Source organism: Harpia harpyja, chromosome 3 (assembly GCF_026419915.1).
Source record: "Harpia harpyja isolate bHarHar1 chromosome 3, bHarHar1 primary haplotype, whole genome shotgun sequence".
Lineage (NCBI taxonomy): Eukaryota > Metazoa > Chordata > Aves > Accipitriformes > Accipitridae > Harpia > Harpia harpyja.
This window is the reverse complement of record NC_068942.1, coordinates 7,299,469-7,312,584: the sequence shown is the minus strand read 5'-3', so window position 1 is coordinate 7,312,584 and position 13,116 is coordinate 7,299,469. Positions and strand designations below refer to the sequence as shown.

At 39.0% G+C, this 13,116-nt stretch overlaps 1 protein-coding gene across 1 annotated transcript in view; it reads left to right on the top strand.

The window, feature by feature from the left end:
• The window catches only part of LAMA4 (laminin subunit alpha 4), a 104,347-nt gene that overhangs the window by 73,160 nt on the left and 18,071 nt on the right, over window positions 1-13,116 (top strand). The window contains exons 18-25 of the mRNA XM_052781308.1: window positions 668-807; window positions 2,032-2,205; window positions 3,283-3,425; window positions 3,755-3,917; window positions 6,021-6,154; window positions 7,346-7,517; window positions 9,604-9,735; window positions 10,835-10,977. Of these exons, the coding sequence (XP_052637268.1) occupies window positions 668-807; window positions 2,032-2,205; window positions 3,283-3,425; window positions 3,755-3,917; window positions 6,021-6,154; window positions 7,346-7,517; window positions 9,604-9,735; window positions 10,835-10,977 (1,201 nt within the window). The remainder of the gene's footprint in view (window positions 1-667; window positions 808-2,031; window positions 2,206-3,282; window positions 3,426-3,754; window positions 3,918-6,020; window positions 6,155-7,345; window positions 7,518-9,603; window positions 9,736-10,834; window positions 10,978-13,116) is intronic.

Genomic DNA, 13,116 nt, shown 5'->3' with positions numbered 1-13,116 from the left:
AGGCTTTGTACCGTTGTACGGTACAGGCCTGTTACCACAGTCTGAAAGCAGCAGTGTTTCTGTTAGCAGACTGGACTGTGAACCACACACAGACACATCACCTGTGCAGCTGTTGCTGCTATCTGGGTGATAACCTTTGGGGGAGATGCACAGCTGAGACCTGAGGGAAACAACCTATTCATCTCCCCTAAAATGAATTTGAAGAGCTCATGAACCATAGCTCTTAGATGCAGTTCCCAGGTCAGCCACAGATAACCAGTGAGATGCTGAACAAATAATCCTTCTGCTCCAGTTGCCATATCTGTAAAATTGGGTTTAACATTTATTTGCCTTGAAGGAAGATGAAAAGGTTAGAATGATTAACGTTTGCAAAGCTCGTTGAAGAAAGTATTACAGAGGTACAACACCATGGTAGTACCTAGGAGTCCCATGAAAAAAGTAGTCTCCTTTGTGCAAGCTTCCTTCTAAAAACTTTTGCAATACTAAATTCTGATAAATCTCTACCCTTTCTGAAATCCCTGCCTCTCACACACCAAAGTTAGGACTTGTTCTTAAAGCAGAAGGAGATAGGTGAGTTAACCTAAGAGGGTAAAGAGGAATTTTCCTGGTGCAAAACCAGTGTTACAAAGAGGAAAAAAACAAGCTGTCACATCTTTTCTAACTACAGTGAAGAAACTTACAGAAGTCTTCCCTCAACTCCTGGACAAACTGCGCAGAGTAGAACAGAAGGCACCAGCAAACAATATTTCTTCCAGCATTCAGCGGATCAGAGAGTTAATTGCTCAAACCAGGAGTGTAGCAAGCAAGGTAAAACTTTCGGATGGGACTTTTGGTTACTAGTGCTAATAATCAAACGCATCTTATTAGGAGCTCCATTTTCCAGGGCTATGTTAGAAGCCCAAACATTGACATTATCACTGCCCAACAACTGGATAAACAAAGTACTGTGGAAGTCATTAAATCTTTACAGTGGCTATTTGCAAGCAATTAACATTACCATGGTATTCATGGTAGACTACTGCTACTGCCCTAGCAACTTTAATTACCTAATTGGCCTAAGTGTTAAAGATGGCCACAACAGCAAAACCATTTAAAGCTAAAACTAATAGGTCATTACTCAGCTGGCAACATTAGTTACAAGCAGTAGTAATTATGGCAATTTAACACAAACTTTTCTGAGATGACACTATTTCTTTTTTTTCTTTTGAATTAATTTTCTGCAGGGTAAGAGAACATTTGGCTCACACATTTAATAGAGAAAAACATTTTCATTATCATACATTAATTATGAGGTATTTTTCTGTAGCAAGAACACCAAGGTCAAAAATTAAAACAGTATATTTGAATTCATTCAGATAAATAAAAAATTCAGTGCATTATTGTACGTTCACATTGCTGGAATATGCTGTCCATGTACATTACTTAAAAAAGAAAAGGAAAAATCAGTTAGTATGTGTGCAGTGCTTGGCTGTTCTTTAAATCTATTTTGTCATTCAGGCATATAGTGCTTAAACTTGAAAACATCATTTCAGTTAATGTTGAAGGCATTTTGAACTAAAATGAACATGTTTTAAAATTTTATTAGCATCTCATCACTTTAACTTCAGTAATATAAGAGGATTACTCGTGAACAGAAAACTGGTCATACCACTCCCAAAGCAAAGAAATAAATTATGTGTAGAAGTTTTATAGCTATGGAAGAATTTCATTATGTGACATACATAATGATGTAGCCCTGATTCAACTAAGCACACATCTATGTCCCACTGAAATTTAATTTACTTTATGAATATGCTTAAGTGCAGTTAATTAGAAGCTTTAATTAATTTTAAAATTAATTCCCTCCATCTTCTTTACAGTGTCTTCCAGAATTGACTGTTATAAACATACAATTTTGCATAGCCAATATATAGGTGCCAACTTCGCTCTTGCAATAAGCAAGGCTGCTGGCTAAGTATTCTTGCACATTTACCTTAAGTAATGTCTCCAGACAGCAATAATGTGTCTCACTTAGCACACTTGCAACTGCAGGTCCAAGTTTCTATGATGTTTGGAGGCCAATCAGCTGTTGAAGTCAATCCAAAGATCAACGTGGAGGAACTGAAATCTTTTACTTCCATGAGCTTGTACATAAAGTTTCAGAAAGACAACCCACAACTGGCAGCATCTCCAGACAGATTTATTTTGTACCTTGGAAACAAAAATGTAAGAGTATAACCCAGTTAATTTTTATATATATATATAAAAAAAAAAGAAAATTCAAATAGGTTTGAAGTTTATTTGCCCTTGGTTTTTCCTCTCACTGTTTCTTTATGTTTCAAAATAAGAGGTGTCTACTATATGACTGTCACTGATTTTGTGACAAGCAAAGAGCAAGAGTTCCCGAGATGTCTGTCCTTGAAACTTCTCACCCCAAACAGTAAAGGATTCTCGCTAAGATGCAAATTAGACTGCCTATGCAGCATGCTTCTGTGATTGTCACTGCTGTGAGCCACACTTGCTATCTCCACTGCTGGTACTGAGGTGCTCTGAAGCAGTTAATATCACCTGCCTGGTTTTTGTGGGCCACATTTTAATCATCAGCTTTATGCTGCTGACAGCGTCAATTCCAAATCTCTGAGGTTACAGGCCCACAAGACAAGCAGGTTTCTTTGCCTGTGGCTTGTGCTGCTGTTGTACACTCTGTGCATCACTATTTTGAAACACCTATAAAGGGCATATACTCTCATGACCTGTAAGTGTTGTGAAATAATTGTTCTTTAAGTTGTGGTTCCTAAAAGAAAAAAATCAGACCTCACAAGCCAGGTATAATCCTGGCAAGCTGTTACTTGGGAAGGGTAAAGAGGCAGGCTTTTCTTTTTAAGCTTTTCTAAAACCAGTGTCTACTGAATATAAATCAAGTGAAGCCCCTCTTGGCAGAATATTTAATTGCAGCATAAATCCTAGGCTTTAGACAAATGTTTCTTCCTATTTCCTGCATATGACACTGCACACTAAATACTGATGAACAGCTTCCCACTGAACATGACTGATTTATGGTCAGATGACATCTCTTGACCTTGTATTTACCTCAGTCAAAATGGATATAAAGTAAAATATCAGAGACCTTTTCTGTACAGTTTTATATGGTGAAAGAAAGCAGTTAGAGAATGAATCTTTTTGTTTATTAGTTAGATTTAAAGGTGTCATTTAGTCTATAAAGCCCACCCTTTACTAATGATGTTCTGCATTAAATCTCTTTCAATGTTGTAGCCCTGACGCCCTTCTCCATTGGTGTTTTAGGCAAAAAATTACATTGGTCTTGCAATTAAAAATGACAACCTTGTGTACATTTATAATCTGGGGGGCCAAGACGTGGAGATACCTCTGGATGCCAAGCCAGTCAGCACCTGGCCTTCTTACTTCAGCATCATCAAAATTGAGAGGTAAAGTGATAATGTGCATTTCCCCAAAATCAGTTAATAGAAAAAAAATCAAACAGATAAGGTTGGGTCAGAACTGCTCATCAGGAGTCTTCAGTGGCTGGTTCTACTCCTTCTGAAATAAATGGAAATTCTCTTTGCTTTTAGAGAGCCAGGACCCAAGGGGCCACAGGGGGAAAGAGAAAGTGTCTGTAGTTTTTCTCCTTCTCTTCCCCCAGAGTACCAGTCTTCTAGTGAGGAAATAAAAACCCCTCCCGGAGTTGGAGGCTTGCTCCTTCTTTTTTAAGTTTAGCCAACACGAAACTCTCTTCTCTTACAATTCCCTTCTACAGGATTGGAAGACACGGCAAAATGTTTTTAACTGTGCCCAGTCTTAGCAGCACAGCTGAAGAAAAATTCATCAAAAAGGGAGAGGTTCTTGGTCCTGGCTCTCTCCTGAATTTGGAACCTGAAAACACCGTTTTCTATGTTGGTGGAGTGCCTCCAGACTTTCAGGTTGGTCAGATAAATACTCTGTATTCAAAACTAAATAATGCAAACCTATCTTGCTGGGCTTCCCTTTAAACACAGAAATGGTTAATAAATAAAATGTCCTTATTTAGTCATTTGTCATCTTAGGACTTCATCTTCTAGCCAGGGTGAAAACTACTGTTTTCTCAAGCATATCATGTCATACAATAAGATGATTAGATTCCTGTTAGCTGTCATTCAAGTTTTCTGAAATGTAATAAGAAAAAAGCTTGCTGGCTGTTAAGTAGTATGCATAAATTCAGGCCTATTAGCCCAGCTTGCACAAAGTTTGTAGGCTACCAGGTTTTTTCAATGCTAATGACATCTTGATGCTTACAGTTTCTTTTTTACAACTATCACAAAAATGAAAAGTAATGTATTGTTAATATTAGGACAGTGTGGGAAACTAGTAATATAGGGATTTGTTTGAATTTAAATTATCATTGGTTTAAATCTGGCCTTAGAACAGCATGAAGACTTGCCTGTGCAAGACATGTCTGAAGATCTGTGTGAGACAGTTGCTTCAGTCTAGTCCCTAGTAGTCAGCATGAATTAGCACCTCACTTAACCTGCTTCTGTGAACATACCAGGTCCTCTTTTTGGATTTAGAAATTGTTATGAATGATCTTGGCTATGAAAATTCCACGACTGAATGAAAACATACTTAGAAAGACTTTAGAGAATGCTAAGTTCTTTAAGCTAACTGTAGTAGGTGCTAAAAGCATCCAACTACTGTTCTACAAGCAGCCCTCCTAACAATATAAAAACAAAGATTAACTCAATGCACTTACATATTCCTGAGCTTTTGCATTGCTGTGACTGCCAGCTATATGCCATGGTTTGAATTTTTGATTACTGAACCCTGGGTGCAAATTGCCTGCAAATAGGACTGAGGACTGAATAATAGTTGCACACACACACAAAAAAAAATCCAGCAAATGAACCCTCCAGGTCTGTTCCAGAGCAGGGCAGAGGAAAAGAGAAAAGTGAAGAAAAATTGGAAGGAGAATGGGAAGAAAAGGATTCATGGAATTATTTCATAAGCATATGGGTCTCTTCTCCCTTAGGAATGGACACCTCACATTTTCATTTATTAACATACAGTCTTATTTGCTAAAAGCTTTTGCCTTTTCTTGCCTGTTACATTGTAAATATGAAATGTACCACTTAACCATTAGAAGTCTCATACTTAATATAATTTAAAAGAATAGAAGAAACAAAGGAAAAAAAGGAAACATGATCATTTACCAAATGTATCTGTGCTGCAGATAAGAATCTCATTTTCTCTTACAGCTACACATATTCTGCATTGCTGTATTACCATTATTATTATACCATAAGCAAAATGGAAATAATGAGAAGCCAAAGAAAAGTTACTGGCAGTGATCAGACTCTGAAGTACAAGGGGTGTTATTAATATCACACCTGTTCCACAGGGCAGAGTATTTTAATATTAAAAGAATGATTCACTAGCTCTATCAGCTTTATTCTTTCGTATTTTTCCCCTCACCAATGTGGCTATTTAAATTCCATTTGCAGTGACCATTGTTAAAAGAAGGAGGTTTTATATCATGCTAACTGTTCAAAATAATACCTAGTGAGGATTAGCCACTGGTACAGACTTTGAATCCAAGTCTCGTGGGTTTAAAGACCTCTCTCATTTCTTTCTCTTTCATCACAGTATGAAGTTATTCTTCTGGCAGTGAAGGATGTCAATACATTAGATATGAAATATCTACTGAGAGATTCAAATACGCTGAGCAAGATCTGTGATTAGTCAAATCATAACCCTTTTCCCCTTTTCCAAGTGTGCTCCCTTCAAAACTGCAAAAGAAGTTTTTGTTTGCAGTTGCCTTACCTGGCCTATTGTTCTCACTGTGAGACCATTCACGTGCTCCATTTTAACTTACAGCACAATGGCCATATCATGATACGGACTGCAAAGACTATTCTGAGGTAGCATCATCCCATTTGTTTCAAAATACGAAGAGCACAGGGACAAAACTGACCCCAGGCACAAAAGCTGTCGTGATACCAAAACAAAGAGTGTGACCTTTCTCCTTTTACTTTTCCTTGCCCTCTGCACAGCTCCCTCCTAGCTTAAACCTACCTGGCTTCATCGGCTGCCTGGAACTGGCTACCCTGAACGATGATGTGATCAGCCTGTACAACTTCAAGCACGTCTATAACATCGACACCACCACATCGCCACCTTGTGCCAGGTAGGGGACAGTCCCACCATCACTCTGCTGCTCTGGTTTGTTGCAAGCGCCAGTCCTGGTGGTTCTGTTCCTGTTTTACGTTACAAACGTGAAGGTGATACTGAATTGTCCAGAAGGAACTTGGCCACTTTTAACTCCTAGTTGTGTCAACTAGTTAAACTTACATATACATGGGAGTTGGACTCGATGATCCTTATGGGTCCCTCCCAACTCAAGACATTCTATGATTTGCTGTTGTCTCCATTAACTCTCTCACAACCTTGCTCATGCCTTCGAAAGGGAAACTGATGTGTTAGCTGGGCCATGGTCCAGGCTGCCTCCTTAACCCCACTGCTTGCCTAGGACAAGACTGCTCCTGACTTGAACCCTGTCACTGCAAGCAATACTGCTCCAGTGGGCCTGGTAAACTTGAGTGCAGTCCCACCCCCAGCTAGCAAAGCCCATACCAAAGTTATCTTTCTGCCACACACTCTTCAACCCACAACAGAAATTCCTCAGATAAGCCATTCACAAACTGGGAAATGCAGCCCCTAAAGTAGAAGTCAACATCAACTGCAGCGTTCATTTAGCACAGACATTAGCAGGCATTTTGTTCATACAACAGGCAGCAACAGTAGAATCTCTCCATACAGAGAACAGGAGAGAAACGTGCTGCTCTCACTGGGAAGAAATGCAGGATGTGTTGGGACAGAGCAAATGATTGCTTTCCATACCATTCCCACAAGCAGGGAACGCAAGCAGCTGCTCTCCAGGACAGTGCATGCGGCTGCTCCTGGGCTCCCCAGCAGAGCCCATGCTCGGCTAAATCCCTCAGAGAATTCCAATGGGTTTCTGCACAAACTGGGCAAGCTCTTAATAGGAATGTATGTGTATCCTTATAATGATGAGGTGTTGTGGGCCCGCCACATTACAAGGATGAGCAAAGAGTTTTTCTGTCCTCTACATACTACACAGAATAAAAGCACAATGTAATGATGAAGGAGGATACACCTTCAAAGCTACACACTGTTTTTCAGAAAAAAATTCCCAGAAAGAATATGAAAGAAAGTCATCAGTCTCACTGCTGCCAGGAAGAAGCAGCAGTACAGAACAATTATTTCAAGAAAGTATGTTAATTGTAAAGGCCTTTAAATTTCCCCAAATTAAAATGGGGATATGCCAAATACTACTTCCCTGCTTGTTTTTTCACAGAAATAAGTTGGCTTTCACTCAGAGCCGGGCTGTGAGCTATTTCTTTGATGGCTCTGGCTATGCCCTGGCAAGAAACATTGAGAGAAGGGGAAGATTCAGCCAGGTGACTCGGTTTGACATAGAAGTTCGAACACCTACAGACAATGGATTGATCCTGCTGATGATTAATGGGGTGAGTACCAAATCCTGCTGTTACCCTTTATCCATGAGTGCCACAAGTTCCCCAGTACTTACAATATCATGAAAAATCCAAAATGCTTATGTTCATACATTTAACTTCCAGAAAGAGGAAATAATTTGTGTTCGTCTGGTGCATGTATACATTAGGAGGGAACTGGAACTTGCTCTGCAAAGGCCCCAGGAAGCCGAGGCCCTAAGTTGGACTCTGCTCTCATCCAGATAGTCAGGACTTCAGACTGGCCATACCTTTGCAATGACACTTTGAGAGAGATTCCAGTTAAGACCAGTAGTTGCACCTTTATTTAAATGTGAACACACAATCAAAGCAATAGGAAATTTCTGTGAAGTAACTCCCATAAAGCAGCCACGTTGTGGTAGCTGCCACTTTATAACTGTGTCTCAGGGTGTACTAAATATTTATTTAAGTTACTGAAAACAGAAAGTAGTCCAAATAAAAAGGCTTGATCCAAATATCACCAGCTTTTCAGAAGTTTGAGGGTGACACAAACTCTGTAAGGGTTTGAAGAAAGTAGACTCCACATGCAAATATCTTCTGAAGACAAACTCGGATTTTTTTGGTTTGAGGATCTCCACATCAAGCTCCCTAGTCCTGTGTGGATTACAACTTGGTAAAGCTACAGAAAACATTCTACTATGTAGATGCAGTCCACAGACATACACTTGTCTCGACACCTACATGTACCACTGCACTGAGCATTTAGAAGAGAAAAAAATCCACTCTCATTAGAAGAGCTACTCTCTAGTGTTTACCTTTAGGGTAACTTCCAGAGGAGAGCTGTGGGGAGTGATTTGCTCTGCAGCATAGCATGCCATCACTAACCTTCGCTCTTAGGAGGTTTTGGACTAAGCAACTGCTGTTAAAAGTTTAACAGCCTCTACGGCAGATCAGACATTTTTCTTCCAAAGTGCCCAGAGGTTTGTTGGACATGTATGCACTTTGTGTGTTAGGGTGGAAACTGCAATCAAGTTGGATGTTAGCTGTGGAAGACCATGCCTGCTCACAGGCACTTTTAGAAAGACTGAGTAAGCTGGTCCATTATTCAGCTCTGCAAAGACAGCTCATAAATATTCTGAATGTAATTCCTGTTTCATTTTCAAGTTTAAGCTGTTCAAAACAAACCCAAGCTGCAGTTTCATTTAAAAGCGCTAGATTAAGACCTACTTTTACTACTTTAAGTAATGATTTCTGAAGGTGGACTCATTTGTGTTAGAGACAGCAGTTCTTGCCCTGCAGTAGTTTTTTGAGAATTATTGTTCCCATGTTTCCATTAGGCATGGGAACAACAGCACGAACACTAGGAGAGAAGACAAACGTTAGCATTAAAAGCATTAACCCAGATGTACAGTTGCTGTAAACTGTCCTTTCTGCTTCTTTATATTCAGTTTTGGAACAAGACTAATTCTATGGTACAGATCTTCATTTCAAGCACTCCCTAAAGATTTCTAAAGTAGAGATCCTGTTTATAAACTTTAGGTCACCCAGCCACAGAACAGAAGCCAAACCATGAAGCAGGAATAGTCAGGAAATCCAGAAATCAAATACACAGTAAATACTCTCTACCTATTGCTCAGCCTTCAGAAAATACATCAGTGCTGATCAGGGCTGTGAAAAGATACAATCCTGAGCTATTACAGGCATCATGGCAGAAGCTGCTAATGCAGATAGAGTCATTCTAGCACAACATTGCTTTTAGCAGTATAACATCTTTCATTTGGGGCATGTGGTATTACTTTGACAGTAAATAGATGTGTTTGCATTAGGAATAATTTTCTGGTAAAGAATATTGACATCACTGTGCTACCAAATACTCTTCCTACAGGGAAACAGTTCATCAAGTCTTAAAATAAGTGCTGTTTATCAATTATGTGTGCATGTGTATATATACATATATTTTATATACATATAAATAATCCAGAAACTTAGTTTTGCAAATAAAAAGACCTTTTCCCAGCATGCTTTTCACAATATCAGACACTCTCATAACATTGTTTATTACTTTTTTTCAATTGCTCCCACAATCATTGTGCTTTTCTGACTGCTGTTTTGTTTTACACAGAGTATGTTCTTCAGTCTAGAGATGCACAATGGTTTCTTGTACCTTCGCTATGACTTTGGCTTCAGCTCTGGCCCTGTGCTGCTAGAGGACTCCATGAAGAAGGCTCAGATTAACGACGCTAAATTTCATGAGGTAGAGATGCAGTTACAATCAATCAATCACAGCCATTTGACCAACTATCCCAGCAGCTCCAAAGCAGCAATAATTTACTCTAACAAACACCAATGAGAGGAGCAAAGGGATGAGGTGTCAGGTGGTGATGCAGTAGAGTGGGCAGAAGAGTAGAGAGCATGCCTGCCTTGGATGTGAAGGAGGACATGCAAGTCCCACCACTACTGAGCAGTGGAAAGGGAAGGCTCTCCCTGCCTCCTAGTAAATCAGTGCTTGTGGACAGATTCTGCATATTACTAGCCAAGGACAGGACAGTTCACGTGGGAGAAAAATTGTTATTAATTCAAAATGAAATTATATCCAGGACAACTATGTCCTTCAAATATACAACTCTCCTCAACTAAAAACATGTCATTATGTTAACTTGACCACCTTAGTTGTTATGCATTGTATTACAAGAAATATTGCATTTCCCATTTCATTTGAAGAGAGAATTAATTTGGTAGCAGTCTTTTATATATGCATAGTATTTTAGGGACTTTGGCAGATCTAAAATATCTACTTGTATTTGGTTTAAGAGAATTTGCTTTAAGCCGGTGTAACTGTGACAGTGACAGTAGCAAATCATGCTTAGTGGCTTGCTTCTCCTGCCATTTACTTGATGTAAATTCAAAGTCTGATTCCTGATCCACAACTACAGCTAAAGTTCTGTTCAAACTGTTTAAGCAGAGCACAATTAAGCCTTTTATGCTTTGAAAATGAAATAAGTTTTTTAAGAAGTATGGCCTAGCTTCTTGGATAAATCAAGAAAGTACTCTGAAGTTAATGGAGCTTATCTGTTTGCCACAGTGTAGAATTTGACATGGGGTAGTTTCATGTGGATTTATTTATAAGTGAAGTATCCTGAGTTTTCAGTCATCAGATAAATTGTGACATCAAAATAAGCTCCCTACTAGTAATTTTTGTCAGCCTCTCCTGATTTACAAGCAAATTTTTTGATAAATGGGAGGAACTTCTCAAACAAAAAGATATAAAGATGTAATCAATTTTGCAAAATCACCATGACGACTTGCAAAAGATGACATTTTGGACACTTCTAAGCACATGTTTCTCTTTTCAGATTTCTATTATATATCACAATTCTAAGAAGATGATCTTGGTAGTAGACAGACGACATATAAAAAGTGTGGACAATGAAAGAACAGCAATGCCATTCACAGACATATACATTGGAGGAGCGCCTGCTGAGATCTTGCACTCCAGGTTGGTTTACTACTGGGATTCAATCATTATCTTCAAGTAATCACCATATTTAAGTTATGTTGTATGATCTGTGCTGAAGGGCTTACAATAAAACATTTTTCCCAGCCTCAACACTTTATGTAAAACAACCCCTCAGACACTCTTCTAAGTGTCTCTCAGAGCTCTGAAGTACCAAAGATTAGGCTTGATCCAGCACAGGTAAATTCTGCTGAAACTGGTTGAGTTTTAGTAAGGGTAACAGAAATTGATGTCTTCTTAAAACTAAACGGCATTTTTGAAGAACACATGAATGTACAGAATCGCTGTTCCTCCTTGCTCTGCAAAAAGTGATCTTTGTAAAATAGCAATGCACTAGCTGAAGAATCAAAACCTTCTACCAACTGCATTTCAAATCTAAAGATGACATTTTTCCTTCTATGCACTTCAGTTCTGATCCATCTCAGGTTCTCTCTAGACCCAAGTCAGCTGGCTCTGTGTAGGCGTGGGAAGAAAAGAAAGTCTCATTTTCCCATCGTACCATTTGACAGAAGCCAGGTTTAATCTCAGTAGACTGTGTTACTCTCATTTCCTGCAGTGGGAATCTGCCGGACCAGGGTCATGCTCTGGGAGAGCCGACTGGCTGCTTGAAGAAGGGTATGCTCTTCTGACAGGCAGTATTCATTCCCGGGGTCAAACAGTGAGGCCAGCATTTTCAGAAGGGCTCCAGCTGCTGTTTTAAGTGTCACAACTGCTAACAGAAATACCATTTCTCCTTAAAATACCCTCTGTGTAAAAAAAAAGGGAAGATGATAGAAAATGTTGCACAATAGTTTCTAGGAATTAGTGGTAAATCTCCTGAAACCTTATTTTGTTGTCAGGAGAGCCTGTTGAATCGATAAATAATGTCTGAGGTATAAAATACTTACAGATTAAGCTTTTAAAATAGGGACAATCTTCATGTAAAGGAAAACAATGCCTTTCAATCCCATGTAATTATTTGAACATGCAAACAAAATGGTGGGCAAGGAAGAAACAGAGTATATAATTTATCTGGCCTTTCAAATAGTTCTTTACAAAGGTCCGTCATAAAGGGCTATTAGGAAAACTAGTGGTGTGGAGAGGGGAAAGGCTGCAGTGGATTAGAGAGCAGCTGGGAAAGAGAAAATAGGACATAGTAGTAACTCTTCAATTCTCACAGTATAAAAAGTCTACACCACCTGCCCAAAGGATCTCTCTTAGGGCTGGTATTAAATACATTAACGATCTAGAAACAAAGGACAAAAGGATGGTGAAAATTACTTTGGTTAATCAAGCCTAGAGAACCCTGAAAAAGCCCAGAAGGACCTAGAAATCTAGGCAATTGTGCAGCTCAATGGCAGATGAGACTTGTTCACAAATGTAGGATACAAGATGAATCACATGAATTATGCCTGCAGTTTTCTGAGTGAATTGTGGTTATTCTGCAAAACACCCGGAAGGTACTGTCAAAGCAGGAAAAATAGCATCTCAATAAACAAGTTGTGTCAGAAAAAATCCATAGGCATTGCAAAAATATGATCAGTATTGAAAAATGTATACAGAAATTATTTAAGCAGAGCTACACCTTTGCTATTGTACTCGGCTTTGGTTCTCATGACAAAGGTAGACAGCAAAAAGTACAGTCCAAATGTGGTGACAGCATTCCATTTTCATCAGAGCATAAGTCAGTATTAGAATTATATCATCTACTGATGAACTACTACTATCTCTCTACTACTACTACCTACTATTTATAATTATGCTTCCTTTTTCTAGACAGACTTACATATAACTGACAGTGGAGGGCAGCAGCAGGGGCAGGAAATTAGCTCTAGTCTTAGAGAGGGAGTTTAATATTCTTTCAAAGCAGTGTATTTTCATTCACTTCAACAGCTCTTTCCTCTGTCAATTGCCTTTTTTCCCAAATAAATGAATCTGGAAGTACCACTATATGTTATTTTTCTCCCATCTCAGTCACTGCATAAAGCAGAAAGCTAAGGGGAGGTATGAGCACTGGGTGCTGGGAACCATTAAGAAATAAACTCAGAAGCCTTTCTTTAGTTTAAAGCCTATCTTCTCTAGTTCCTGTTCCTCCTAGAAAATGTTAAATTAATGGCATTTAACAGGAAGGCATATTTGTGG